This window comes from Scleropages formosus, chromosome 23 (genome assembly GCF_900964775.1).
Source record: "Scleropages formosus chromosome 23, fSclFor1.1, whole genome shotgun sequence".
Classification (NCBI taxonomy): Eukaryota; Metazoa; Chordata; class Actinopteri; order Osteoglossiformes; family Osteoglossidae; genus Scleropages; species Scleropages formosus.
This window is the reverse complement of record NC_041828.1, coordinates 11,895,865-11,922,493: the sequence shown is the minus strand read 5'-3', so window position 1 is coordinate 11,922,493 and position 26,629 is coordinate 11,895,865. Positions and strand designations below refer to the sequence as shown.

The 26,629-nt window shown below is 42.4% G+C and overlaps 3 protein-coding genes across 3 annotated transcripts in view; 2 read left to right on the top strand and 1 right to left on the bottom strand.

The window, feature by feature from the left end:
- The first annotated feature begins 1,211 nt into the window (after nt 1–1,211).
- rad21b (RAD21 cohesin complex component b) lies at nt 1,212–8,494 on the top strand. Its single transcript, XM_018731793.1, has 14 exons — nt 1,212–1,324; nt 2,190–2,372; nt 2,616–2,745; nt 3,553–3,652; nt 3,766–3,872; nt 3,966–4,178; nt 4,379–4,507; nt 4,695–4,823; nt 4,968–5,191; nt 5,336–5,489; nt 5,806–5,951; nt 6,488–6,658; nt 7,032–7,115; nt 7,448–8,494. The coding sequence occupies exons 2-14, from the start codon at nt 2,229–2,231 to the stop codon at nt 7,637–7,639; spliced, it is 1,923 nt and encodes a 640-aa protein (XP_018587309.1). The 5' UTR covers nt 1,212–1,324; nt 2,190–2,228; the 3' UTR covers nt 7,640–8,494.
- Nucleotides 8,495–8,539: 45 nt separating this feature from the next.
- utp23 (UTP23 small subunit processome component) lies at nt 8,540–10,529 on the bottom strand. The gene is made up of 3 exons (XM_018731794.1): nt 10,179–10,529; nt 9,903–10,077; nt 8,540–9,699 (listed from the first exon to the last, which is right to left on the bottom strand). Exons 1-3 carry the CDS (start codon nt 10,364–10,366, stop codon nt 9,301–9,303), a joined length of 762 nt encoding a protein of 253 aa, XP_018587310.1. The 5' UTR covers nt 10,367–10,529; the 3' UTR covers nt 8,540–9,300.
- Nucleotides 10,530–10,793: 264 nt separating this feature from the next.
- Nucleotides 10,794–26,629, top strand: part of eif3hb (eukaryotic translation initiation factor 3, subunit H, b) — a 60,225-nt gene continuing 44,389 nt past the window's right edge. The window contains exons 1-2 of the mRNA XM_018731806.1: nt 10,794–10,962; nt 26,422–26,578. Coding sequence (XP_018587322.1) covers nt 10,852–10,962; nt 26,422–26,578 — 268 coding nt within the window. The 5' untranslated portion in view covers nt 10,794–10,851. The remainder of the gene's footprint in view (nt 10,963–26,421; nt 26,579–26,629) is intronic.

The following is a 26,629-nucleotide window of genomic DNA, read 5'->3' as shown; positions in this document are numbered from 1 at the left end:
GCTTTGTGATCGATTTCACTCCTTTAGCAGCATCAGCTGCTTTGATGATGGTCTATTTTTCAGTAGAGTGCAAATCGTAGATTTAGGCATCATTCCATACTGTGCAGCCAGGTCAACCACACGAACACCTCAATTGTGTTTTCAATTATTTCCTTTTTAACCTCTATCGTGGCTCTCACTATCTCGCAAGGCTGGAGGGGGGGGGGGACACACCCAGGACGGGACGCCAGTCTGTCACAAGGTACAGCAAGAAGGACTCGAACCCCAGACCCACCGGAGAGCCTTTCTGAAAGGCGAAAGGTTTTCGCCTTTCAGAAAGGTGCATGGGTTCGAGTTCTGAGACATTTTTTTCTCAAACAACTTGTTCGAGTTCAGGAGCGTTCGAGTTCCGAGGTTCCACTGTATATTGAATTGCCACAACAAGTATCAGTACAATCATGGCCAGTGTTAAGTTTATCCTGGGTACGCAGATTTTCTACCGAAAACCATGCACAGTTCAAGAAAAGGTTTGACTCGGAGACTGTGTGTGCGTGCGTTTCAAAAGTTTCCTGTGCATTTGCAGTAGTGCATGGCTCCATAGCTCCACAACCTTCCATTTCGAAATTATGATGGAGGGATTTATGAAATGAGCACTTGATGATGCAGTGCAGGAGCAGAATGACGTTAAGTGGTAACTGTCAAATTGTTTAGAAATCTGTGCCACTGCAGTCAAGCATAATTTATTTGGCTCGGTCCAAACTCGACCCCACACCGAGCTGGGACACACACTTCTGAAGCTACTGGCCTGCTGCAGCTTCGCGTGCTGTACTGCCGCCTACCGGTGGACACACTACATTACCGCCAAGTGCCAAAGCGTCATGGGCCGCGGCATCCTCAAACGTTTTTGAGTTTTAAAACAATTTTCCGTGAACGATTTAGGTATTAAACCGCCGTATTCAGAAGGGTTTATTAAAAATCAATACTAAAGCAGGATAAAATTCACGCGAATTCAAAATTAAGGATTCTGTTTATTCCTACAGAGCAGACGTGGCCAGTGCGGTTGCGCGGACATCGATACTTTCCACGGCGCGATCGCGCTGAGGAGTGCCGGCACGGGACATGTCAATCAAACCAGGAGACCCCGCCCCCTGACGTTGGACGTCTCCGTGGGTTTTTAGTCACGTGACACAGCTTGTGGATTTTGAAGGGCTCTTTGGGCGGGAGGAAGAGGAAAGAGGTGCGTCGCCATCTTGTTTGTTTAGCGGGTCGCTCAGAGTGGGAGGAGGGCGGCGGAATCTGAACATCGCTACCGCCAAAAGACACGGCTGCATTACTAGTCTGATAGGTGGGTGCAGTGAGTTGAGTGTCGTCTTCAGGTTATTGTAGATAAAAAGTAAGATGTGTAGCAAGTCTAATTGTTGTATCAATGCTTTGTCCAGCGATTGTATTAGTAGCTAGCTAGTAGTAGTAGCTGTGAATGGGTGACCGGGAGGTCTTCTCTGGAAGTCGATGCTGCATTTGACTTCGCGGTTTCTCGCCACAGGGTCCGGATAAACGTCGGCTAACGATGCGTTATTTTGATAATATGTGTAAATTAAACCTCAAGTTGTTTAAATGTTCATATTCGCTCATTCCAAGTGTAGCTAGGCGCTGAGGGTAGCAGGCCGCCGCATCCCTGCTGCTTGTTTTGCTGCTGCAACCTGTGGCTTTGTTTTTGCAGTTTTTGTTTATAAACTCAGTTTTTCGTAACACGGAGAATGCCAGCCGTTGGTTGTTGTGATCTTATATTTTTGCATTGATGAGAGTGTTGCGCTCACTCTCTCTGGGCTGTTTGAGGGGAAGGGCCGGAGACTCCGCGCTCCGTTTCCCGTCTCTCGCCGTAGGAAAGTGGCCGGTCTGAACTTGGGCCTACCTGACGCCTAACGGTGGTTTTTTACTCAGTTTTTTTTTTTCCTCATTGCAACTGAACTGCATGCACTTATTTGTATTTATTTCAGTGAAATGTTTGTTTTCAGATTGTGGACAGGCTGCTTTTTGTCAGAGGTTTCTTTTCATTTACACATGATGATTCACATTACATGACTTTAGCTGACACTTCTCAAAAACGACTTACAAGTACAAGGTACTTACTTAGTCTAACTAGTATTGCCCATACAGCTGGGTATACCTGCAGTATTAATGTTATTTACTCTGCTTTGCCCTTCTAACAGGTCACAGGTCCTCGCAGTCACTGAGCAGTTACTGGGACAATGTTCTACGCTCACTTTGTCCTAAGCAAACGTGGTCCGTTGGCCAAAATCTGGCTAGCGGCCCACTGGGATAAGAAGCTGACCAAGGCGCATGTGTTTGAGTGCAACCTGGAAAGCAGCGTGGAGAGCATCATCTCTCCTAAGGTAAGAACCATTGATGAGATCTTTAGTAATAAATTAAACCTCCCAATCACTTTGGTCTTGGGAATGTGTAAAATACAGAATTTAAAACTTTATGTAACTTGCACAAATGAGTTGTTTGCCTTCATCAGCAGTCATTGCAAAGGTTAACTTCAGTCTTATTTCATGATTAAATTCACTCACCCTATAGTGATGTTTTACACTTAAACTAAGAAATGGTGATATTTTTGTAATTGTTTTTTTCAGGTTAAGATGGCTCTGCGTACTTCTGGTCATTTGCTGCTCGGTGTGGTAAGAATTTATCACAGGAAAGCAAAATACCTTCTGGCTGACTGCAATGAAGCTTTTATTAAGATCAAGATGGCATTCCGTCCAGGTAAACCATTAATAATGGATGGTCTTTCATTCTAGAGGTCTTCTCTTGGATAATGTTTGATGCACTAAAGTTAAGCGCGCACACACAATATCTATACCTCCTTGTCCCAAGCGGGGTTGCGGTGAGCCGGAGCCTAACCTGGTAACACAGGGCACAAGGCTGGAGGGGGATGGGATGCACCCAGGACGGGATGCCAGTCTGCCGCAAGGCACCCCAAGCAGGGCTCGAACCCCACACCCACCACAGAGCAGGCCCTGGCCAAACTTTCTGTGCCACTGTGCCCCCCCCCCCCCCCCCACTTCAAAATCCAGATTGCTACAAGATTACATAATTGATACACCCAAATGCAAATAAACAGCATGTGGAACATGAATTCAAATAAGCACAAATTAAGCATTGTCCATTTCAGAGCAACATCTTTGAGAACTGCCATGTTGTTAGTTTGACAGTTCAGAAGTGCAAACTAAATATGTTTGATAGTTTTATATCAACAATTTTGACACCTGACATGTTCCCTGTATGGACCCTGCAGTATGCTCATAGCAGAAGCCATTTCTGAAATTATTGCCATTCCAATACAGAAGAATCAACTGGTGCCACACTGAAATGGCTGGAAAGCAAACGGAAAGGACTGAAGTTAAACTTAAGTTTAATTTTATTTTGCAGTTATGTAGTGTCAAATGCATAGAAGTTTCTTTTGTGTGCTCCTTTCATTCTGTAATTTCTCAATGTTTCTGAAGATGGTGTCCTTACGTATTGTGGGATTTATATTGCAGAGGAACTAAGGTCTTAACCTATTTAATACAGGCGTGGTAGATTTGCCAGAAGAAAATCGAGAAGCAGCTTACAATGCCATTACCTTGCCAGAAGAATTTCATGATTTTGATCAACCTCTTCCTGATCTTGAGTGAGTGGCCTGTTTAGTTTTCTTTTGATCCCTTCAAAGTTGCACTAATAGTTTAAGTACACACACGCTGGCTCTATATTTATTTCATTTACGTTTTTGTGGTTTTTTTCCAGTGATATTGATGTTGCACAGCAGTTCACACTGAACCAGAGTCGAGTTGAAGAGATTACCATGAGGGAAGAGGTTGGAAATATTAATATTCTGCAGGAGAATGACTTTGGTATGTTACATATTATAAAGTATACATTGAAATTCGAGTGGAAAAGTAAACTAGGCAGTAACAATTTGCAATGTTACAATTCTTTTTATCTAGCTGACTTTGGGATGGATGACAGAGAGATGATGCGTGAGGAAAGTGCGTTTGAGGTGGACATCATCCATGGAGCTTCTGCCTCTAACCTGTTGCTGGAGTCAGAGCCTGGTACAGGCCAGATGGCAGAGAAGTCCAACCACCTGGAGTATGACGACCAGTACAAAGACGATTTTGGGGACAACCCCATGGAAAGCAGTGAGGGTGGCATGCTGGGTAGGTAATCACCTCATGTGTTTGGATGTTAAAGCTCAGTGTACGATGGTTTGAAGTCTTTGGACCATTTGTAAGAGGATGCGTAAAGTGTGTAGTGAGCGAAGAGAAAGCTGGGAACTGTTTTTCGCGCGTTTTGATTTTGGTTTTTCTTATTCATTGTTATGGTGCAGTTTTAATTTTTCATATTTTTTTTTTCTTAGTGGACAAGCTTCTCAGCAATGAGGATGGAGGAGGTATTTTTGATGACCCACCGGCCATTACGGAAAGTGTTATGATGCCACAGGACCGTGGTGGTGGTGATGATGATGATGACTTTGATAATTTGTCACGTAAGTAATTCTGAAAATGTCAGTGTGTGCCACTAAGGTCACTTGAGGAGATTACTTCAAGTGCAGTGATCATCTGTGTACTTGATGAATGGAGACTTTCAGTATTTAGGGATTTATCAAGAAATTGCTTGATCACATTGCATTTTTCTCGTAGTAGATTTGTGTAATTGATGTTTTTGTTATACAGCTGGTGGACCTGACAGCCCTGATTCTGGTCCGGTGGAGCCCATGCCCACTATGACAGACCAAACTGAACAGACTACACTTGTTCACAATGAGGAGGAAGCCTTTGCTCTTGAACCCATTGACATAACAGGTAAGTAACATTTTTATTAATTGAAATATTGATTGAATTAAATGCAATTAGCAGAAGTTATGCTTTAAAAGTTGTAAGCAAGTCAGATTCCTTTGTCCTCCTAGTTGCTTATTTTTAATTTTTTTTTTAATATTCCTTCTGCAGTAAAAGAAACGAAGGCCAAGAGGAAGAGGAAGCTCATTGTAGATAGTGTGAAGGAGCTAGACAGCAAGACAATCCGTGCGCAGCTTAGTGATTACTCTGACATTGTTACAACTCTGGACTTGGCCCCACCCACCAAAAAACTAATGATGTGGAAGGAAACAGGAGGTGTGGAGAAGCTCTTTTCCTTGCCTGCTCAACCCCTGTGGAATAACAGGCTCCTTAAGGTGAGCTGGCAAGAAGTCGAATGTCCTGTACTTAAATGTTTTAGCAGGATCATGCTTATGGATTTTCTTTGTGCGTGACTATATTTGCCATACTGTTTAACCTTTTTTTTTTTTTTTTTTTTCCCCCCCCCCTCCCCTGTATAGATGTTCACACGGTGCTTGACCCCACTGGTACCCGATGAGCTGCGAAAGAGGAGGAAGGGAGGTGAGGCGGACAGCCTGGATGACTTCTTAAAGGACCTTGAGAACCCAGAGGTGCCCCGAGAGGAGGCCCTGAACCAGCAGAGAGACATCATTGGTGAATGTCTTTGAATTCGTCATACCAGCTCTTCTCCACCTCTGTTTCTTGGAAGTTTTTTTTTTTTTTTTAAAATCTCCTTTTGGCAATAAAAATAAATGCCAAAAAAGATCAATATACAAATACTGGCTATGTATAATGTATTGTACAATAGTAGGTGTAGATATTTTTCCAGTTAAGAATTTTTCGGTAAATGTACTTAAGCACAATAGCTTTGTGTCACTACCCTAAAGGTTTTTATTATAAGAAAATGCCAGTTAACTGAGGAATCTGTTTAATTACTGTACTTTGGGGCTTCTCTCGTCTCCTCCTGTAGACCAGACCATTATGGAGGAACCCAGTGTGCTGCAGGCTTCTGCCGTGGAAGGCAGCCGGACCACCCTGGACGAGTCAGTCATGCCCCCGCCTTCTACACAGCGCGGGGTTAAGCGCAAGTCTCAGGACACTGAACCAGCCTTGCCTGTAGGTGAAACTCTTGTTTTATTCATGACTGAATCTCTACCTCTCCATGCTTTCCTGCTGGCAATAATTAAGAATTGTACATTCATTTACATAGAGAAAGATCTTCAGATAATCATTCCTGAAAAGCAGTCAGGGCAGGAAATGTGTATTTTGTATATATTGATACTGTTATTATTTGGCTGTTTGTTTGAAAGTCTTATTCTAATTTCCACTTACATCCAGAGCTGGAGGTAACGGCAATGAAGGTTTATCCATTGTTTGTCATCCTTATGTATTTGCGCATATTTTATATGTGGCAAATTAAAACTGATAGTCACAGTATGCTGTATGCATGTATACAACTGTGTATAGTTGACCAAGATGTCATGATGTAAACTCTTATGGAAAGTGAAAAATATTTGTGTACCAGCACATTTTTTTGTTAGACAACACAATTTCCAGCCTTTGCTCAGCACTCTTGAGCACGTACACTTAATCCAACAGACTAGGGAATAGCCCTTGGTAGCAGTAGTTAATAGTGCGTCATCTGTCTGCAGATGGGAGCACTGGAGCAGCAAGCAGAGCGATCTGTGTCCCAGCAGCTGGAAATGCCCCAAGTGGAACTACCTCCGGAGGAGACGGCAAATCTCACGCAGCTCATCCCTGAACTGGACCTGCTGGGAGAGAAGGGCAAAGAGAAGGAGAAGGATGATGATGAAGAGGAGGAGGTATGAAATCCCAGTGAGACTGAGTAGTTGACAGGAACAAAGTAAGGAAGGGGGTCTGTATAACCTCAGTAGGTGTCATTACATTTATGTAGTCAATTAGGTACTATACGCAGCAGGCACTGTAGCTTAGTTTCTTTGCATTTGGAAGACCCAGTCAGAATGCCAGTTGTTTTTAGTACTGTTCATAAGGTATGTAGCCTGATTTCTCTCAGCTATATCCATGGATAAAACATTGCAAATGGCTTACTGTAAAAACCTAATGTTGTAAGCTGCCTTGGAGAAGATCAATGAAATTAGTAAAATTTACAGAGGAGGTATGTGAGCACCTCAGACTTGTGTTTAGAGGCTGATGATATGTATTTACATTCAACAGGAGGAAGAGGGTCAAGGAGGAGATCAGGACCAGGAGGAAAGAAGATGGAACAAGAGAACACAGCAGATGCTCCATGGCCTACAGGTATGATTGTGACAAATTGTTTGTGGTGATCTAACATGCTTCGTAGAGTGTAATCTAAAATGATCAATATGTTGATTTAACATGCTTTGCTTACATGAAGAAACCAGTTACTGACTCCCTAAAGCACCTTTATTGATGGTTCAGATGTTCTGCTTTTGGTTAATTTCTTTGCAAATAAGTCCAGTCTATTAAGTTGTAGGACAGTACTTAACAATGTTACAACAGATGTTAAAGTTGTGCACAAAGGCTCATTTGTCAAGCTTGCATTTTAATTACTTATTTCAGTAGAAGTTCTTAGCTTCATATGCCCTCCTTTTGCCCTGTGTCCACAGAGGGTGATGGCTAAAACAGGAGCGGAGTCCATCAGTCTGTTGGATCTGTGCAGGAACAACAATAAGAAGCAAGCAGCTGCCAAGTTCTATAGCTTCCTGGTGCTGAAGAAGCAGCAGGCAATTGAACTCTCACAGGCTGAGCCATACAGTGACATCATTGCCACCCCTGGGCCAAGATTTCAAGTTATATAGCTGAACTTTATATAATTTACAATAGCAGGTTTTATTGTCAAATTATGTTTGTATATGACGTTTTTGTGCACAGTTCATTGGGAATTATCTGAGTTTTTTAAATACATCACGGTTCAAAAAGTTTGCATTTTCACAACATAGTTTTTAAGTCTTTAACATCAAAATCATGGAAAACTGCAACCAAGTTTAAGATTGGTCCATTTTTGTTTTAAAGGCCAAGAGTAGTTTAGTAACTTCCAGCATTCCGTTGTCAGTCTTTAGTTCTTTTTGCTTGCAAGTGCTTTTTTTTTTTTCTTTTTATTTATACACAAGTTAAAATGAGGTTGTGTGCCAGCCTCACTTTTTTGCGAAGTCCCTTATATTTTAATGAAAAAACAGAATGTAGTAATTTCATACTGCATGCTCCATATTAATGTCTTTTTCTTAAAGTCTGAAGGAAGATTTTAGGGTAAATTCTTTTCCTTGTTTTTAAAAGGTCATTTCCTGAAGTGTTGGTGTTTTATGTCCATTCACTTATCTGTCACTGATTTGAAACTGGCTGAAATATTTTGCGTAGTATACATCTGAAGCCTTTTTCAACAAATTAACCTATTAATGTGAATGCCTGCTCCTTCTGCCAATGGAGTTTTACTCTATCTTTTGGTTTTCCTCTTTATAGACTGGAGTGGTGGGGGTTTAATACTCAACTCTTAACTGATCACTGAGATTTGTGCATTAGAGATGTCAGTTTGAAAGATGAAACAAATTTTGATCAGTTCTTGGTCCTTAAGTAATTCAAAAAGGGTGGCTGAGAATTGCCATTGCTGTATTATAAGTTATCCAGTTGAACTAAAATCATAATTTTCATACATCCTTTTTAAGTATGTGCCTGTAAACTTGCATTATTGCTTTTTTGTAAAAAAAAAAAAAAAGTTGTAGATACCATTGTACTTCAACATTATTCATTGTGTCAAGGAACTGTTTTTGGTGGATTTCCATGCCTCTAGTTCTACACCTAGCAGCTGTGTTATGTATAACTTTTCTAATAAAACTAAGGAATACACATAATTGGTCTGTTGTATGTTTTTGAATGTTCAATGGAGTAATGCTGCTTGAGGTAGTGATTCAGTTTATTTTCATAAATGTTCAGTAGCAAATTATTGGTTCATATGCAAAGCTGTGGTCTTATGTGTGGGTTTACCTGTAAGTACTTGGTAGAGGCTGATGACAATTTTCAGGAGTTTGTCAATCACAGGAAAAAGCTATGGAAGTATAATTCTAATTAACTGCCAAAAGTTTGGGAATCTACCTGCAAAGAGTTGACTATAAATGTTACAACTGATATCTCATTACTTGTACAAATGTTGCACTGTTTAATGACAAATTACATTTACAGGAACAGTCATCTTAGGAACAATATCTTAAGGCTGTCTTGGAAATGGTAACAGCCCTGTGAAGCTAGATGCTGATATGTAAAAGTTTACACTGCAGGTTCTTGCTAAGGATGTTGACCAAACAAGTCTCAAACTCAGTTACAAAACACAAGGAGGATCTTGCTGACACATTTGGACTAATTTCCCAGAATTCTTTTGGGGAATTCATTTGCTCTTTCTCCTTTGTATGCATCTTTACTTTTATTTGATGTGTCTTAGAAAAGAGCAGAACTTCCATAAATTGAAATGTCACTTTTGTACAGGTGTGCACTCTGCATGCGGTACAGTCGCGCCAGCAGGTTTGCGTTTCCTGTGTCTGCTCCGTGTCTTTTTCTCACCCTCTGCCCGTTTTGGGGTAGGTACACCTGGCTTCTTCTTCTTCTTCAGGCAACTCAACGGGTTGGGGTTCGCAGCCTTCCGTTTACGCTTCCTTCCCCGCTTCTCTGTCACATTTCCTGCGATCCCCTTTTCTTCCTTGAGACTAAGAATGTTCTGCTGCTGGTCAGGTGCGACCAGCTGTCCAGCCTGCGCTGCCTGAACGTGGTTCACCGAACACAGGGAAGGCTTGTCTAACACAATGGTATTAAGTATGATGTAAAGCAGGGGGACCCCAGGGATCTTCTTCACCGCTGCAGTCAGTTCCTGGTCCTGATGAAGTGACATAATGGAGAACACATCAACAACGCAACATCTGCAAGATGAATTAAGCACGTGTAACTTATTCTTGGATAGTATTATCCAGATGAATTATGCTGCCATCTCAAATGCAGAAGCTGAGCGAACAAACACTGAACCGATTTGGCTCATCCTTTCTTTAAATTTGATCGGAAGATGCGCTCTTTGTTACCTACCTGGGAGGCAATAAAATAGTGGTGTGGGTTATTTCCCTCCAGCATGGACTGCAAACACTGCGAAGCAGGTAGTGGGCTTTTCAGGTGTGAACAATTCCTCATTTGAAACCTCTGCAAGATTATTTTTGCTCCATAAAGCTCCTTTCCCAGGGATTCCAGCTCCTTCAAGACACAGCTGCAGAAAACGTAGGAACATTTAACACGAGTCCACACACAGCAGAATAAAAATAAAGTGCAAAAGTGGACAGGAATACACAAAATACATGAAGGACTCACTTGGTCGTGCAAAGCTGTACCTCTCCCATGAGGTACTTGGGCATCTGCTCCTTTATTTGAATTTTGTTTTTGAGAGCAGCCTGACAAAACGTGCCGTCCAGCAGGATCTGAAAGGGCTCCCTGAAGCTGAAATTGTACTTATAGAAACTAAGTGTCTTCTTAGCTTGTTTCTGTCGCTTAATTTTCATCGTAGCGAGATACCTTCAGCGAACTAACTTAGACTTAACCAGATAGACATCTACACTACAAGCAATTGTTGTGGTTATGTTATTTTTAACTTTTAACGGTATAAACTTGTGAGTTACATCCGTAACTCTTACCAGTGTTTAACGTTCGTCCTGTGGCAAGCACGTGTCCGGCAGCCTTACAGTAAAATAATTCCGAGTAGAAACATAGCAATGTGGAAAACACCGGATCACATGAATAATTAGGTAGGTACACAAAATACGTGTATCCACGGAAAGTTTTATACATACGAACATTATCGTTGTAAATTTGCTTGTGCTAGATTCATACGAATTTATTCTCAGTAGGTTTAAAGCTACGGGCGGTGGGAACGCTTTATTCAACTTCGAGCATTCCAGGGTCTCTTACGACAATTTTCGCGTACAGGAAGCGGAAGTGTCGTCCAGATAGCGGCTTCCTTCTCTTCCTCGAGCTATAGTTTGAAAAGATGGCATCGCGCAAGGAGTCCGCAGCGACGACGAATTCCTCCGGCGGGACCTCCCAGGCTGCTGGGAACACCCTGGACTCGCCGGTGAAGCTCATACAGATAGAGGGGCTGGTAAGTGCGGCTGCGGTCCGGCAGGACACGTTGTAACGTTCTTCTCGCCCCTCGGCCTCGCTGGCATGCGGCGGTTTCTCTGAGAGCAGCATGCATGGCAGCTGAGAGGAAGGGCTCCTCGTTAGGGCCCCTGAGCGGACACACCTCAGTTCCATTGAGTGCCGGAATTTCATTTATAAGCGAACGCAGTGTTTTTTTTAAGGTATTCGACTGGAGGAGTTGGCTAAATCCCGTGCGATATCGCGAGCTTTTCCATATATCCGAGGCAGAACAGTCGGAAGCAGTGACGAACCGAACTGTAGTAGACCTGCGCAGCCTGGTGGTGAGGGAGCAGCAGCCTCCCTCTTCCGTGCACGTTTTTTATTTGATTTTAAAGACTCGGACACCGTCGCTGAATTCGTCCCATCTGCGAGCAGCACGATCATCATGTCTTTTTTAACGCCACGCACTTTTAATCCGCTAATTTTGTGACCATGACCATGTCACATGTGTTTTTTAACTATAGATTCCAGTCTCGAGTGTTCAGTCGTTTGAGGGACGTCTGAACGCGTCACAGTGTGAGGTCGCTTTGTTTACCATGATGATTTGTTGCTTTCTTTCTGCGACTCACTTATCCATGGATTGTGGGCGGCCTTTCATCTAGAGCAGGGTGTTCCTACTCACTCACTCACTGTATCAGTCCAAACTAACTACTTTGGGCAAAGGTTTTGAAGCCGGACCCAGAATCAAAGTGGGGATCCTCGAGTTATAATTAAATGTTTTTCTTTAATTCTGTCATTAAAAAAAAACCAGTGAAAAGTAACACAGTAATCAACACTTAAGCTTTTCCTGCTTCTGTGAGTGGGCTCAATAGGTGGAGCTGTTCACACATGTTCTCAGCTCTGTATTTCACACACACACACACACACACACACACACACTGAAGTGACATTGGTTACAATGTGCATGTACACAAATGATGTGAATGCGCACTTTTTAAAATGAGGAGGTGTGCAAGTGGAGATGAGTAGATGCTTCAGGTCAGAATGTCGTTCAAGTGGATGAGTTCCATGGATCTGTTTTGTCTTGGTTGGGGGGTGCGGTGGCGCAGCGGCGCAGCGGGCTTGGCCTGTGCCTGCTCTCTGGTGGGTCTGGGTTCGAATCCCGTTTGGGGTGCCGTCCCCCTCCAGCCTTGTGCCCTGTGTTACCGGGTTAGGCTTCGGCTCGCCGCGACCCCGCTTGGAATAAGCGGCTTCAGTCAGTCTGTGTGTGTGTGTTTTGTCTTGTAGATTTCACTGTTTTTCCAGGGGACATCTAGTGTGGATTCTCTCGGACACGCTGCGTAATCATAATAAGCATGATGTTACCGTCATGTTACTTGCACTCAGACTGCTGAACAGAAATGCAGGACCAAGCTTTTTTTTTTCTTGTAGTGTATGCATGTTGGGTTTTCAACTTACAAATAATTATGCCAGTTTGTTTGTAACTTAATTTACAAACTTATATGGGGACAGCTGGTTGCAGAGTGGTTAGTGCTGCTGCCTTTGGACCCAAAGATCATAGATTTGAATCTCTCTTTTTATAGTACCCGTGAGCAAGGTACGTACCCTTAATTGTACGAGTAAAATTATCCGGCCATATAAATGGGTAAATCATTGTAAGTACCTCAGTATTGTAAGTCGCTTTAGTGAAAATCGTCACCTAAATGAATAAATGTTAATTTGTGTGTGAATCCAGTCTTAATACATGTCAGTAGAAAATGCACACACATCTCGCAAATCACAAGTTACATAAAGTCGTCAGATGAAGCTATAATGAATTTAAAATTCATTATATTTGGTGGCACAGCGAATAGTACTGCTGTCTCTCAGCACCTCGGTGGTGCAAGCGGACATGGGTTCGGTCACCGCTCGGTCTGTGTGAGGTTTGCATGTTCCCCCCGTGTCTGTGTGGGTTTCCTCCCACAGCCCAAAGACAAGCTGTTCAGGTTTCCCCATAGTGTGTGAGTGACAGAGAGGGTGTGTGTGTTCCACTGATGTATGGATGAGTGACCCAGTGTAAGTAGTGTATCTAGTAGTGTAAGTCACCTTGGTGAATAAGGTGTGTGGGCTCATAATGCTACATAGTATTCATTGGAAGTAGCTTTTTAGAAAACCGTCTCATAAGTAAATGTAAAATTCCTTGTAAGATTTATTCCTTTTTTGTGAGCTGTTCATTCTAAATGTGATTTCAGTTCTAAAATTAGATTTTTTTTCTCTATTGAAAAATTACAATAGCATAATTAAAATTACAGAAAATAAAAATAGTCTCTGTCTCCATAACTTCATGTTGAATTCTACTGATTCATTTTATAAGCATGAGGAGCATTTATTTGTCAGGATTAGAGCGAACAAAGCAGCCAATCTGGACAATAAGTGTTATGAGACACACACCTTGATATATTTCTGTGTGGGTTCTGTATAAGTCTGTAGATGTAATACAGTAAGTCCTTATATGCAGAGACTTCACATTTTTAGTAAATTTAAACAGTGTGTCCACGAGCTTCTCTTAAGTACTTCTTGTTCATTGAGCCCGCAATGTTCCTCTTGAGCTGTAAACACAATGGAGGGGAGGGAATTGACTCAAGTCAGTTAAATACTCCTCTGCTGCTTCAGTACATTTTACTACCAAATAGTGGCTCCTCATAGAAACAAGTGTTTGCTTTGCAACAAATTTTTAGAAAATGGTAAGAAAATAGAGTTTAAAAATAACTGAAAAATGCTAGCATTTTTGAAAATTTGTAAGGTGAATATTTGTAACATGAGAAACCACTGTACTGGATGCAAGGTTTTAGTATCGCCACAGTGAGTAGCGCTGTTGTCTCACAGTGCCTGGGTGGAGCAATAGGACATAAGTTCGTTCCCTGTCTGTCTGTGTGGCGTTTGTCTGGTGCAGCTGGTAGTGTAGTGGTTAGAGCTTCTGCCTTTGTACCCAAAGGTTGCAGGTTCAAATTCCACCCTTAGCTGTAGTTGTCTTGAACAAAGAAGCTAACCTACATTGCTCCAGTAAAATTGCCTGGCTTTTTAATAGGTAAATGGCTGAGTAGCTTATCATTGTCAGTCACTTTGGAGAAAATATTAGCTAAATGAATTATTGTAAATGTTTGTTTCCGTGGGTTTCCTCCAGGTGCTCTGGTTTCCTGCCACAGTACAAAGAGGCTTTTAAGTAAATTGGTGACTGTAAAGTGCTCTTTGTGTGTTTTCACTGGTGTGTGCACTGAGGGACTTGTATGTAGCGGTATAAGTCACCTGGGGAGAAAAGGTGTGGGCTGGAGAGTACTTTGTGGTGTTCATTAGAAGTTGCTTTGGAGGACAGTGTCTTCTCATGGAATACATGTAAATGTATCTGTACAAAAGACCCCTGGTTTGTAAGGTGTTAATATCTTCTAATGATAAGTTTAATGTTTTAATGGTAATCAAAGAAGCCTCTCACAGCACCGTGTGTCAAACAAGCACAAGCGTTGCTGTAGGTGTCAAAATTCATGAGTGTCCCCTGCGGGCTCAGAGGACACAACTGTAGAAATCTAAATCCTACTTGCTTTTGTCAGTTTAGTCACACATAGTTGTTCTTGCACTAACTTTTTTCTGTTTTCTTTCATTCTTTAATTTTTTTCTATATAACAGTCAGATTAGCATTGTTTTCCTCAGATTGTACAGTTGGTACACTGTACATCTTCACCTGACTTATTGATCATGTTTGGTTTCTGACGGGCACATAAGTAGAATTTACTCATTTTTAGCTTTTTCTCTGAAGCTCTATTAATGGTTAATCATCCTTAGAATTGAGAAATCTTAAGGTCACAGCTATTCTGTGTGATCAAGTCTCAGGATTTTTTGACAATTGGGATGTGTGGTGAAATATTAAAATGACATTGACCCTAATTTTAGCAGACTTCTGTTTACTGTAAGTTCATTTTGTGAACAGACTGCAGGATACAGATGTGAGTTTTCAATGTACAGGTAGTAGCACAATTTTTTGCTAGGATTGATTATACTAGTAGCTGTATATAAAGTTGATATATATGGAACTGATATTTTAGAAACATTTAAAGATTTATTTCATGATATTCTGCCTATATTCTGAGATAATGTGTGCTTTAGTTGCGGGGGGAAAAAAGCTACTGCTCCATGTGTCAGGCTGAAATAATCCTGACATCAGTCTCGTTAGTTATTAGGTAAAACTTGGTGTTTTTGAAACTCAAAGTGAGGTACAAAGTCCTTTCAAATCTGCTTGCAGATCTCAGTAGGCTTTTATCCCTAGAATTGCATATAAACATTGGAATGTAAAAGCTTATCATTGTTAGGATTTTGTACAAGCTGACCATTGCTCAGTTCCTTTTTGAATGTACATGTAAACACTCACCTCATGCATTTACCCCAAAGTGATTGTTCCACTCTTTTCCTGTGTTAGTTTTTCTTTTTTCTTTCTTTATTTCCAAAAAGACCCCTTACATTAAGGAGCCCCTTTGTATAGCCATAGTGGTGAAGTATGGTCTTTTTGTCCACATCTTTCCCATTTTCTTAATACATCTTCAGTTATGTCTGAATTACTAAAAAGATGAGTCCTTATACAGACATTTCCCATGGGCCACTGGAGACTTCCATTGTTGCAGTTTGAGCCTCGACTGGACAGAGACTGCCAGGCCTTTCGTTTGCTTTATGAGGGGATCATACCTGAGTGATTGACATGCTTTTGAAAAAAGATTTTTCCTCTAATTAGAGGCCTTGCTCAGATCAAGCCCCAGTGTCCTAGTGACATTCATGTCATAGGCTTCAATGTGTTAATGTAGTTTATTCCAGTCTTTGTGAAACAGAGCAAAGTAATTTTATACCTCAACATATTTCACCTTGATCCATCCATCCATCCATCCATCCACTATCAATAACTGCTTGTCTATTGCTGGGTCGTGGTGGCCCGTAGCCTATGTTGAAAACGCAGGGTGCGAGACAGGGTACACCAAGAGAAATTTAGAGTCCACGGTTCGCCTGAAACGTATTTCGACCAACAGCCACAGAGCACCGCTGTGCTTCAGCACCTTGATAAATGTGCTTTAAAGGGCTAAATCCAATTAGACTTTGGAGTATTATTCATTTGCATAGTCAGGTGCATAGAGATTAATTTTATAATCAAAGTTAACTGTAATAGAATATCACCTTTACAGCTGCTGGGCCTCATGATTCAGGGTTACTTGGATACAAGAGTAGATCATCAGCTGAGAAATATAATGGTCCTCTTCTCTTGCTCTTATACTGGGTTACTGTTCCTTGTAGCTTTTGTCAAAGTTTCAGTCATACCACAGTGAGAAGGTAGGTGTTTCAATATTCAGTACGGATGGAGAGGAGGAAGCATATTGATAGGGTGAGAAAATGGATAGAAAGCATGCTTTCAGTGTTGTTTTGTGTTTGTGTGCAGGGCTTTGGTTTGACACACCACTGTTACAGGTTACGGGTTTCTGCCAAACTTGTCCTTTGGTATTGATTGCAGGTACAGTCTTCTGAAAGGTCACCGGAGTGTATGGACGGATAGCCTGTGTTCGCACGGGAAAGGGGGGAAGGCCATGAAATTCTGTGCGAAACTTGAACTGGAGGAGAAAAGAACTTAATCTTTCATTTCACAGTGCACAGAATGATTCAGGGCTTGGGACAATTTCTCCCTCTTCTCCAGCTTCCTTGACAGTTTAGTCAGGTATTTTTCAAGCGGTGGATTCAACTTTTTTCTAAAGAGTTTTCTCTGTCTTTGAGATTTAAGTCTCAAGCACAGTACTAAATTAGTCTGGAAAATAGAATGTGATGTAGTAAATGTTTCTTTTCAGGCTTGTGTGAGCACACTGAGTTTTGGGATTTTTTTTTTTTGTGTTCTACATGATGAAGTGGCAGCAAGTAAAGCAAAAGTTTCCACGTGAATAGTCCCATTTCCCTACCTAGTAAACAAGCCCTGCTGCAGCAGGATGTTTCGCCTTTGTAAAGTCCTGCTTTTATAAACGTGCCGCTTTTTGCCTCCTGTCTTGTCTGCACTCGGCTCACAGTGAGAACTGCATTGGCTGAGATTACTTTTTTGCTTTTGATGTTTCTTACACTCACAAAATCCTTCACAAACTTTTTTTTTTTTTTTTTTGTATTGTGGACACGATCTTTGAAGTGGATATTTGCCTTTGAGCTTCACAGAAGAGCTGATTGAACGACTTCACCGACTGGTTTATTTCCAGGGTGGTAATTCATGGTAAGCCCTGCTCCTTTAGTGGTGTGAATGGTGTGAAACATCGCTCCCTCACTGAAATTGACTATATCTTTTTAAAACTACAATTGCCGAAAACTTTTTCACAGAAATGAGCAACAAACCTTGAATGAAAGTTTGTCACATGATCACATTGTGGAGACGGTTGAGCTCTTTTTATTCTTTGTCGACCTAACGCGCTGGTGCTGCTTGACCTGTGGGTCACTAGAGACTAAGTGTCTGCTGAGATAAAGCAACCATTAATCTTTTCTCTCGTTGAAGCAAGTCCTGAATCTTCAGAATCTCAGAGGGACTCGAGAGACAAACCCTACGGAGATTCTAAGAACTGTATCGTGACACGAAGTTGGTTCTATCTACGGTTCGTGTCCTCCTTTATTATCTCTCAGTTTTGACTTCTGCTGTGTTTGTGTTGCACTAATGGAAGCTGTTTGAAATATGCATTGTCCAGGGAGGAGGGATGTTGCTTGTGCCTTCTGCCGCCTGCATGTTCTTTCTGGTTCTGCTGTTCCTTTATGACCGGGCCGTTGAGACATGTAAGCGCGCTTGGGCTAGGTGAGCCAGCATAGTACTGCACACCGTAGGCCTTAGCGCTCCTCGGTGCCTTGGTTGCACCGCGTCTGCCATTTCTCTTTCACCCATCGCCAGCACAGCTGAACGGCAGCCTGTTACCCCATATGCTACGGGGGTGGTGTTCCTAATCTTATTAGTAGAAACACACGCTACTGGGTTCTCTCCACCCGCACAGAGTGGGGGAGCAGCCCTTGCAACACCTGCACACGGAGACTTCCTCTTCATCTTCATATTCCAGTCTGGCTCACAGCAACCAGAGCTGTGTATGGACTATAACAGTGCAATTTCCCAGCAGGCTGTGTGGGTTGCAGTACTGTTGCTGAAGTGCAGAAGCTGATGGGAACCATTTTTTTCATCACTAGATGAACAGCTGCTGAGCTTAAGCATGGAGTGGACTTGTCTGGCTTGGTTTCTACTGTGCTCAGATGGCTGCTTTTTTGGCCTTGAATGTGGGCCTGAAAAAAGATTTCATTTAGTTTACCAGTTTAAGCTGAGCTGTTGTAGTGGCTCTTCATTGATTTCCTGTGGCTCTCAGTGCCTTGTTTCCTCTTAAATAAGATTTTTTTTTTGCCTTTCTCCAATACTTGGAGCTATTGGATTTGTGTCCCTCCCCTGCTTTTCACACTTATTTTCTTTTCCGCCACACGGAGAACTGTTGTGGTGGCCCTTTCCCTGAGCTGGTTCTTTTTGACAATCCACTGCTCTACAGAGACACAAATGTTGCACATAAAGGTTGCGTTTTGCATTTGTACTGATCATAATGGGTGACTTTGATCCCTATGGCCCTCCTCTATTTAGGGAGGAATAGTAATTAAATGATTCAAGATCTGTCAAATTGATTTTTAGAAACAAACCATTTTTTTAATATTGCACTTTGGGTAATTGAGTATTTTCCAGGTGGTTTAAAGCAAAAATCTCCTTTTGCATCATGGGTTCTTTTGAGCTGTTAACACATGCTCATGCTGTGGCCTCTCCTTCCCTGCAAACAGATGCTGATCATAAATCAGTCATTTCTCTCCAGATGCTTCAGGGAGTCTGGAGTGTATTTCGGCAAGGGCTGCGGCAGTACAGGCTCAAAGCACTTTGTAAATGCTGGTAGTATATTATGTTGCCACAAGGGGGCTCTCCTCAAATATACATTTGCAGCAAGATCTGTGCTGGTGTGGGTAGACCATCTCATGATGCGTTCATTTAAGAGGCATGAGAAAGACTTGAAGCCTGTCTGCTCAATGCTGTGGAGGAGTAATCACATTTTGGGGAACTGTAATGGCAGAAAGGTGCAGAGGTAGCAAAGGGTCTGTGCAGGGTGGGTGACGAATCAACAAATGGCTGTCTGTGACGCACCCTCAAGAAGCGCTGGAAAAGCTGCTTTCCCCTCTCGCATTTCTCTGTTCTCAGTGCCTGGAATCAGCTGGTGTCACCTGGATGCCATACCGTGGGACCTTTGATTCCTGCTTGGCTACCTGTCCACCTCAGCAGGCAATCCAGTAATTGGACATCTCGTGGAAAGTTCTGCACTCTTCTCCTTGTATCACACGTGGCAATTAGCTGATGACCCTATGCTGAGGGGAAAACTGCCACATATAAATATATTAAAATTATTCTGCAATACCAAACTAGGAACAGAGGCTTATGGCTCCCAGGCTACTGTCAAAATGTCATCAGTTTGTCGAAAATGCAGCGTTGCCTAGGGATGTCTAAGCCCATGGCAACCATGGTAAAGCCACTTGCTGCCTTGTAAACCTGTACTACAGATTGACAGTTCAAGCTGCACTTGCTTGGAGAGGAGGGAACAGGGGGTAGTCAAAGTGTACCGTAGCCTTGAGCCTTTCAGTACCGAGGCAGCAAGAGCAACATCAACAAGCTGTTTGACCTGTCGCAGAGATTCCCGAGGAGCTGGTGCTGGGCGTGGCTCTGGATGGAGGTTAGGTAACTCAATACCTATATATCGTGCTTCATCCTCCACCTGTGTCGACCCTGGGCTGCAGGGCTCGGAGGCCAGGACAAGCAGGAACCGAGAGTGGATTGAATCCTTAATACGCTGGGCCAGATCCCCCTCAACCCCACTTTATTTTCTATATTTTTTAAAAAAAAAAAAAAAAAAAAAACTTGACAGCAGTTGGCTTTCTTTGGGTTTCTTTACTCAATTTCGTACTCAGTTTCCTTTTTGTTCTTTTTTTTTTTTTTTTTTTTTTTTTTTTAACGCCGTCACAGTTGAGTAAAACTTCTGATTATTTAATGAATGCATACATAACTAAGGTGGATTAATGTGGCCTGCCTCTTGGGTGGGTAAGCTGCTTAAATGGAGAGCTCTACAGATCTGTGAGAAGTGAGGATGTTCTGAGTCAGATTCTTTTTAGTGTGACGCTCATTTGCCAGCATTGAGCAGCACAGAGCTTTAACATCGCAACAGCAAATTGTGTACTTCTCAGCGTCATTGACTGATGTACTCTTCAAATGACCCAGTATAAAATGTCAGTGAGCTGGGATATTTATTGTCGGTACCCTTTGTTCTTTCAAACTTGTCTGATCCAAAATCTTTTCACAGAGAATGAAGATTTCTTTAATTTTTGCAGTAAATCTCTACTACATGATTTCCCAGAGCAAACTATCAGACAGCCTGGCCCATATCAATCTACCAGCATCCAGCTGGTCTTAACTTGCCTAGGGGAGTTGAAGCAGTTGCAACCAATTAAACCAGCTTCATACAGCAAAAAAAAAGGTAATTAAACATAAATTAATATTTTACATTTCAAGATGTATACAATTAAGGCTTTTAGGTTGTTGGAAATGCCACTATTTAAAATGACATGGAATGTCTTTCCTAATGTCAAGTCGTGTGTGTGTGTGTGTGTGTGTGTGTGTGTGTGTGTGTGTGTGTGTGTGTGTGTGTGTGTGTGTGTGGCGAAACAAAAGTTAGCTTAGTGACAAGTTTAAAATAATAGGTAGCACAGAATACATTAAATGCTTGAGGAAAGATTTTGTTAGGAAAAATCAAGCTACCAGAATGTGTCTTTTTAAAGACAGGCACAGACTGCCAGTAATTTTAAACAATGGAAATGCATTGTGGACACTTGTGGGTTTGCATAGCAGAGCTGGTTCAGCTGACCTGTAGGTCTTCTTGGGTGGGAAACGGTTTTCTCTCATCGTCAGCAGAGGGCAGACACGTCTTGCTGGAAGAGCCGTCTTGTGTCTGCAGACAGAGGAGAAGCACTTTTAAAACTAACAAAACCTTGCTATAGTCACAGGATTCATTTATTTTTGCCATTTTCCTACTACAATAAGATTTATATACCCCTATGACTGGTCTTGATGTACTGTGGAGGGGGGGGTGGTGGTGAACCATTATGAATGTTAGGTTTACTCATGAGTTGCCAGCAAAGGGTTTCTTTAACAATCATAAGGTTGTCTGAGCCACATGCAGACACTGGGGGTCATAAGGTAGTGTAACCAACAGCTTTCTGCCTGTGTTGTGGACATGGCCTTGAATATAATTGGAAGGATACATGTTGACTTTTTCCATCACTGCTACGATGGTTGAGACCTATGGTCACAGCAGTTGTGCGGCAGGAGCGACTTTTGGTTCAATCAGAGTCCTTGTGCTCAAAAGGAAGTGGTTAAAAGGGCTCCTTGGCTGCGTGGGATCGGGCCGAGAAGAACCCGTCATCCATCAGCTTTACTGCGCTCTGTAACGCCATTAGCCGGGTGCCAGCGGGGCCCTGGCAAGAGGCGCAGGATGAAATTAAAGGCAAAAATGACTCTCATTGGTCGTCCGAGGGACATCTCGCCATAAAGTGAGTGATGGCACCCTGGGTAGTTCAGCTGATGTGTTTGAACAGCCGCCATGTTGACGCAGCGGCCTAATCCCCCCCATTCCGTTAAATGTTGCTCACCGTTGACTTTGGTGCAGCGTTAGCTTTGCGTTTAATGTCAATCCTAGTGTACGGTTAGCAGCTGAAGCTTTCCAAATACTAGTGTCTACATTTTGCCATGGTGCTGTTGACCTGTGGCCCCTGCCTGTGCCGCAAGGCTGGCAGCAGCGAAGAGGGCGCCGTGCTCGGCGTCCGCTGGTCCCATAAGCAAGGTCTGATGAATTATTCCTTGGCTGTGATTCAGCTAATGGCAGTGGGAGCACGGTGGGTGAAATGTGCTCGCTTTTTAACCTGTTAAAAAGCCAGCTGTTTTTTCTGTCCTCCTGGAGGTCGAAAGGTAGCAGCGGTGATCAGGATGGGGAAGAGACATGGTCGACGTGCCTTGTTTTCCGCAGAGCTCTGCCTAGCCTGTCTTGATAGGATGCAAACCAGTGCACTTTCGCTCAACTTGATAAAGTAATTGAAGTAACCTTTAATGACACTTTTAATTAAAATCCCTCACTTTTTTTTTTTTTTTTTTTTTTTTTTTTTTTTTTGCTGTAATTAGTTATTTTTGGACAATGAGGAGAGAGGCAATCAATAAGTGTTTTTAAACAAGCATCTGTTCTTCTTTGAATTGGCATTCTTTTAATGAGCGCTCTGATCTGTGGGATCCTTGGTTCCGGTTCCTGCAGAAGACGAAGACACAGTAGTGAGGGTTTGCCGAGATGGCTCTATCTGAAGTTCTCACACTCCCTGGAGTTAGTGGCATCTCATCTCCTGCTCTTGTAATGCCTCTCAACAGCAACTGCTCTTTAAAACTGCAAACGGACTTGTCCTTGCATTGTCTCAGAACGTTCTGGATTGGGAAGAAAGAGCAGTGGTGTGCGGACAGATCCTTACCATTAATAGTTTGAGTAGTCTCTAAATGTTGCACTAAAACATGGTGTTATTTGTCGCTACATCATTATTGGTATCATTCTGCCTTCTAGTCAGTCATTTGAGTGGGAAAAGCTGTGTATTTGTTGGGAGTGGACAGGAGGACCACGTATGCACACAAACAGCCCCCGGGCTCAAATGCTGACCGCAAAGACCCTGTAAAACGCGAAGAGGCAGAATGCAGCTTTCTGTTCTGCAGATTAATAGTCGATGGCGAAAGGCTTATTCCCTGTAAACGTGGCATTCTTCCGAAGGCACCGTTAAAAGAGATTGATGTCCATGCAGCTCGGGCTCTGCTGAAAAGAGAGCACGAATGGGGCCCCCGGAGAAAGGAGTGATGTGTCGATGTCCTTGGGTGCGCTCGCTGTGTTGCCTGCTGTCTGATCCCCATAGAGATGGCAAGGTGGAGGCCTGGGGTCCACAACCGTGAGGAGCAAACAAGGTTCAGCTGCTTTTATTAAAGCACATGCTTTTTGGACCCTGGAGAATCTACCCTGGAGCTGGGTACTGCACAGAAATACCCTTTCCAGGGTGCGAACTGTCATTAGTGAGCAAGATATCTGCTTATCTGACTTGTCCCGTAGCTTATGAATGTAACAGAAAAATTGGATGCCGTTTCCTGTGAGACCCAAAGAGAGCAGCAGATCACAGAAGGTATATTACACCATCCTGCTACCATAGCAGTGGGCTACACCAAATTGTATAAGGTTTCACAGCATTACAATTGAAAGAAATCTCAGAGATTCTATGGCTAGAGTGATAGTAGGAGCTTGCTGGCATGTGACATACATGTGGCTTTTCAAAGTAAATCAGTAAGGTTTAGATGTAACTGCATGTCTTTCAGCTGCAGAAGTGTGCCATATGACTAGTGGAGTGAACAGTGGAGTTCAGTACTTCAGGCATTTGACTTCTGCATGCACAGTAGACGGGATGAATCTGATCAGTGTAATGATGATTATGATGATGATAATGGTCATGTCTGGAATCCTTTGACTTTTTCATTTGTTAATGGTCCCCAATATGTGATATGAGGGTTTTTTTGAATGCCTCTACAGGTAAAATCACAAAGTAGTGCAGCTACTACTTTGGTTTAGATGCTAATTTTCAGTGCAATCTGGGCTATCCAGGGACAGACCGCTTTTTCTCAGGGTCTCGGGCAATCTGTGACTTTGGGGAAGTTGGCTCTCTTTCTGCTTATGCCACTGTTTCTGGCTGCAGTTTAAAATTGTGTATAAACAGGTCATGACAAGAGGGAGAAGGGTAGGGGAACACTCCAAAGGCAAAACGCATGAACTGTTTTGCACATTTTACATTTAAGTTTTATAAGTTGATATCCTGGCTAAGGGCTCCCGAGGTACACATCTCCAAGTTTTTATTATTATTAATATTCTCCCCTCCCTCCTGTAAATGCTCAGACCATTTCCACCTGTGGAGAATCATTGATGCAACAATATCTTCTAGTCTTCCTCTCTGTGAACATTAAACACTCTGAGTAACCTGTAGGAAGTAAGAATTAAACTCGAAGTAATTTGAAGGCATGTTTTAATGACTAGTTGATGTGATGCTTCTAACAGAATACTTCTTTGTGTATTTAGAATCTATGCTTGTTGAATTTCTTTTTTTTTTGTGATGTTTTGTTAATTCTAAACATAGAGCCCTAAGTAGCCCTCCACAAAATTTGGACTGGCTTTAACATTTGGATTGTAAGCTCCAGTTTAAACCAGCAATATTTAGTAGTGAGTATAATTTGAAACAAATAGTCTTGATTCATGTCAGAAGCTCTTGAAATCTGTTGGTAAGAAATTTTTTGTACCAAAGAAAGGTTGCTAAAACGGGGGGAAAACTGCAGATTTCGTTGTTGCATTTCACTTGGAAAAACTGATTGTATTGTCAGTGTGCTGTTGGTAGACTCTTCCATTATTCCCAAACTTGCTCTTTCACACTCTGAAATGCCAGATGAATGATTTAAGAGGTCAGGGACATAAGTGCTTGTTTTGTGCTGCTCAGGGTTTTGAACGATCCCTGTAAAGAATTAACATATGTTGGAAATAAGAGATGGGGAAATTCCAGTACAGCTTATATTCTGGGTGCTGTTATGTTTTCCACACTATGAAAATGTGTGTTTTTGTAATTTTAAAAATTGCATTGCATTAGTTCCATGTAGTGTACCACGTGAACAATGCAAACTGTGTTGTTGTGACTCTCAGAATGGCTGCAAACAGTAAGAATAAAAGCAAGTAAAAACAATCTCTGGGGTTGTTTCTGCAGCGTTATGTTGATCTGGGCTCTGCATTCCCCAAGGTAACCTGTGTGAGGACATGTTTCGCCTGCATCAAGTGCTGGACAACTGTCCTGTGGGATCTCGGCAGTGTACAAATGCTGTTAGTCCAGTTGCCTTTTGTTACCGACATGGGTCTGGGTCAGCCACTCTTCAGATAACTTAAACCTAAAACAATATGGGATGAATATGTTGTACACGAGACTACGGCAGATTCCCCACGTGGGACTTGCACACTAATCTGAAGGTTGCTAGTTTATCCTTAACTGCTTTACTTCCTGCTGTCTGGGACAGGATGCTTATGGCAACAGCAACGTCTGCAAGCTGTGCTACCATCTTCGGATAAAGAAGTGAAGCAACTGATGAACTGAAGATGGGTAGCTGAGCAACATCAGTTCTGCATGTGAAAAATTGACTACAGATATCTATGTACTTGGGGTAAAATTGTTACTGGATCGAATGACTTGGGGCAGGCTGCAACTTAGTTGCAGTATCACATTTTCTTGATTTGGCAAATGCCTTGAATAAACTGCTCGTGTTGGAGAATATCCTTACATGATTTGTTGTTGTCTTCTACCTGCCCATACTGTTTGGGGGAAAAGGCATGGCCTCTATTCACTGTCCTCCCTCCTTGAAGCAAAATCTTAATTTTTCCAGATGTTTATCTATCTGCTGCTGTCTTCATGCAAATAAGTCACTACTTTAAGGTCCCATTTTGAAATCTATAATGGGATCCTGGACTAGCCCTTGGACATGAAAATCAATAGTGCTTTGTTTGCAAAACAAGGTGGCCAAGTGACTTTCTGCCTGGGACATATTAGACCTTTGTAAAATTGGATCCTTGTGCTGTGCTTGACTTGGCACAGTGCTTATCACCAGGATGTGGTTTCTTTGCCTGCAGCATTTTAGTTTACTACTTCCCTCTGATTAATGCACATAGCGCCTCTTTTGCTCTCTCTATCTTTTCACCCTCCTCTCTCTACCATTGCGTCTTTGATTGGAGTCGGCATCCTGATCTTAAGTGCAATTAACCGATTCACCTGATTGTGTGGTGGGTTTTGGTCCCCAAGCAAGACGAGACCAGGATCGATAACCCCTTTCACAAGATCCTGCTCGTGTGTTTTGACCATGAAACATACAAATTAACAAAATAAGTCTGCCATCTTCAGTTTTAAAATACTTTTCAAATTTGCCTGGTGCCAGTTGTTTGAGTAATATGTTTTAGAAATGTGTGAGATGGGGATTTTGGTTCTGTTCCACACATTGCAGTGTGGCCAGTTTATTGCAAGCAGCTTCTCACCTATTTCCCCATCTAAAATTACTTTTCCCTGTCATTTATGTATTCTTCTCATTTATCCCCTCTAGTGCTTTGTCTGTGTGGTAATGGGTTTGAATGGTAAGGGTCTGATTGTGGTTTTAATCACATCTTTATAAACTGCTGAAGGGTTCAGGTTTCCATTGGCATTTTGTTTCGAAAGCGCATGTTGTGTCCGAAAGCGGATACGGCCTGTTTTCCGAGCTGATGGACTCCCTCACCTGCGATTTCCCCTCTGTCATTTGTGCCGATAGGTGGTCCTGAAGATTATCAAGCACTACCAAGAGGAAGGTCAGGGCAGTGAGGTGGTGCAGGGTGTTCTTCTGGGGTTGGTGGTAGAAGACCGGCTGGAGATCACCAACTGCTTTCCCTTCCCTCAGCACACAGAGGATGATGCGGACTTTGACGAAGGTAAGAAATAAGGTACAGGGCACACACCTGAAGCTCCATTAGTAACTGAGC

Excerpts from the sequence above, each read along its gene's own strand:
- rad21b (XM_018731793.1), top strand. The coding sequence starts at position 2,229 with ATGTTCTACGCTCACTTTGTCCTAAGCAAACGTGGTCCGTTGGCCAAA. Across the intron at positions 3,653-3,765 it reads CAACCTCTTCCTGATCTTGA|TGATATTGATGTTGCACAGC; the intron begins GTGAGTGGCCTG and ends GTTTTTTTCCAG. Across the intron at positions 5,192-5,335 it reads GGAATAACAGGCTCCTTAAG|ATGTTCACACGGTGCTTGAC; the intron begins GTGAGCTGGCAA and ends TCCCCTGTATAG.
- utp23 (XM_018731794.1), bottom strand. The coding sequence starts at position 10,366 with ATGAAAATTAAGCGACAGAAACAAGCTAAGAAGACACTTAGTTTCTAT. Across the intron at positions 10,078-10,178 it reads GTACAGCTTTGCACGACCAA|CTGTGTCTTGAAGGAGCTGG; the intron begins GTGAGTCCTTCA and ends CGTTTTCTGCAG. Across the intron at positions 9,700-9,902 it reads ACTATTTTATTGCCTCCCAG|GACCAGGAACTGACTGCAGC; the intron begins GTAGGTAACAAA and ends TCACTTCATCAG.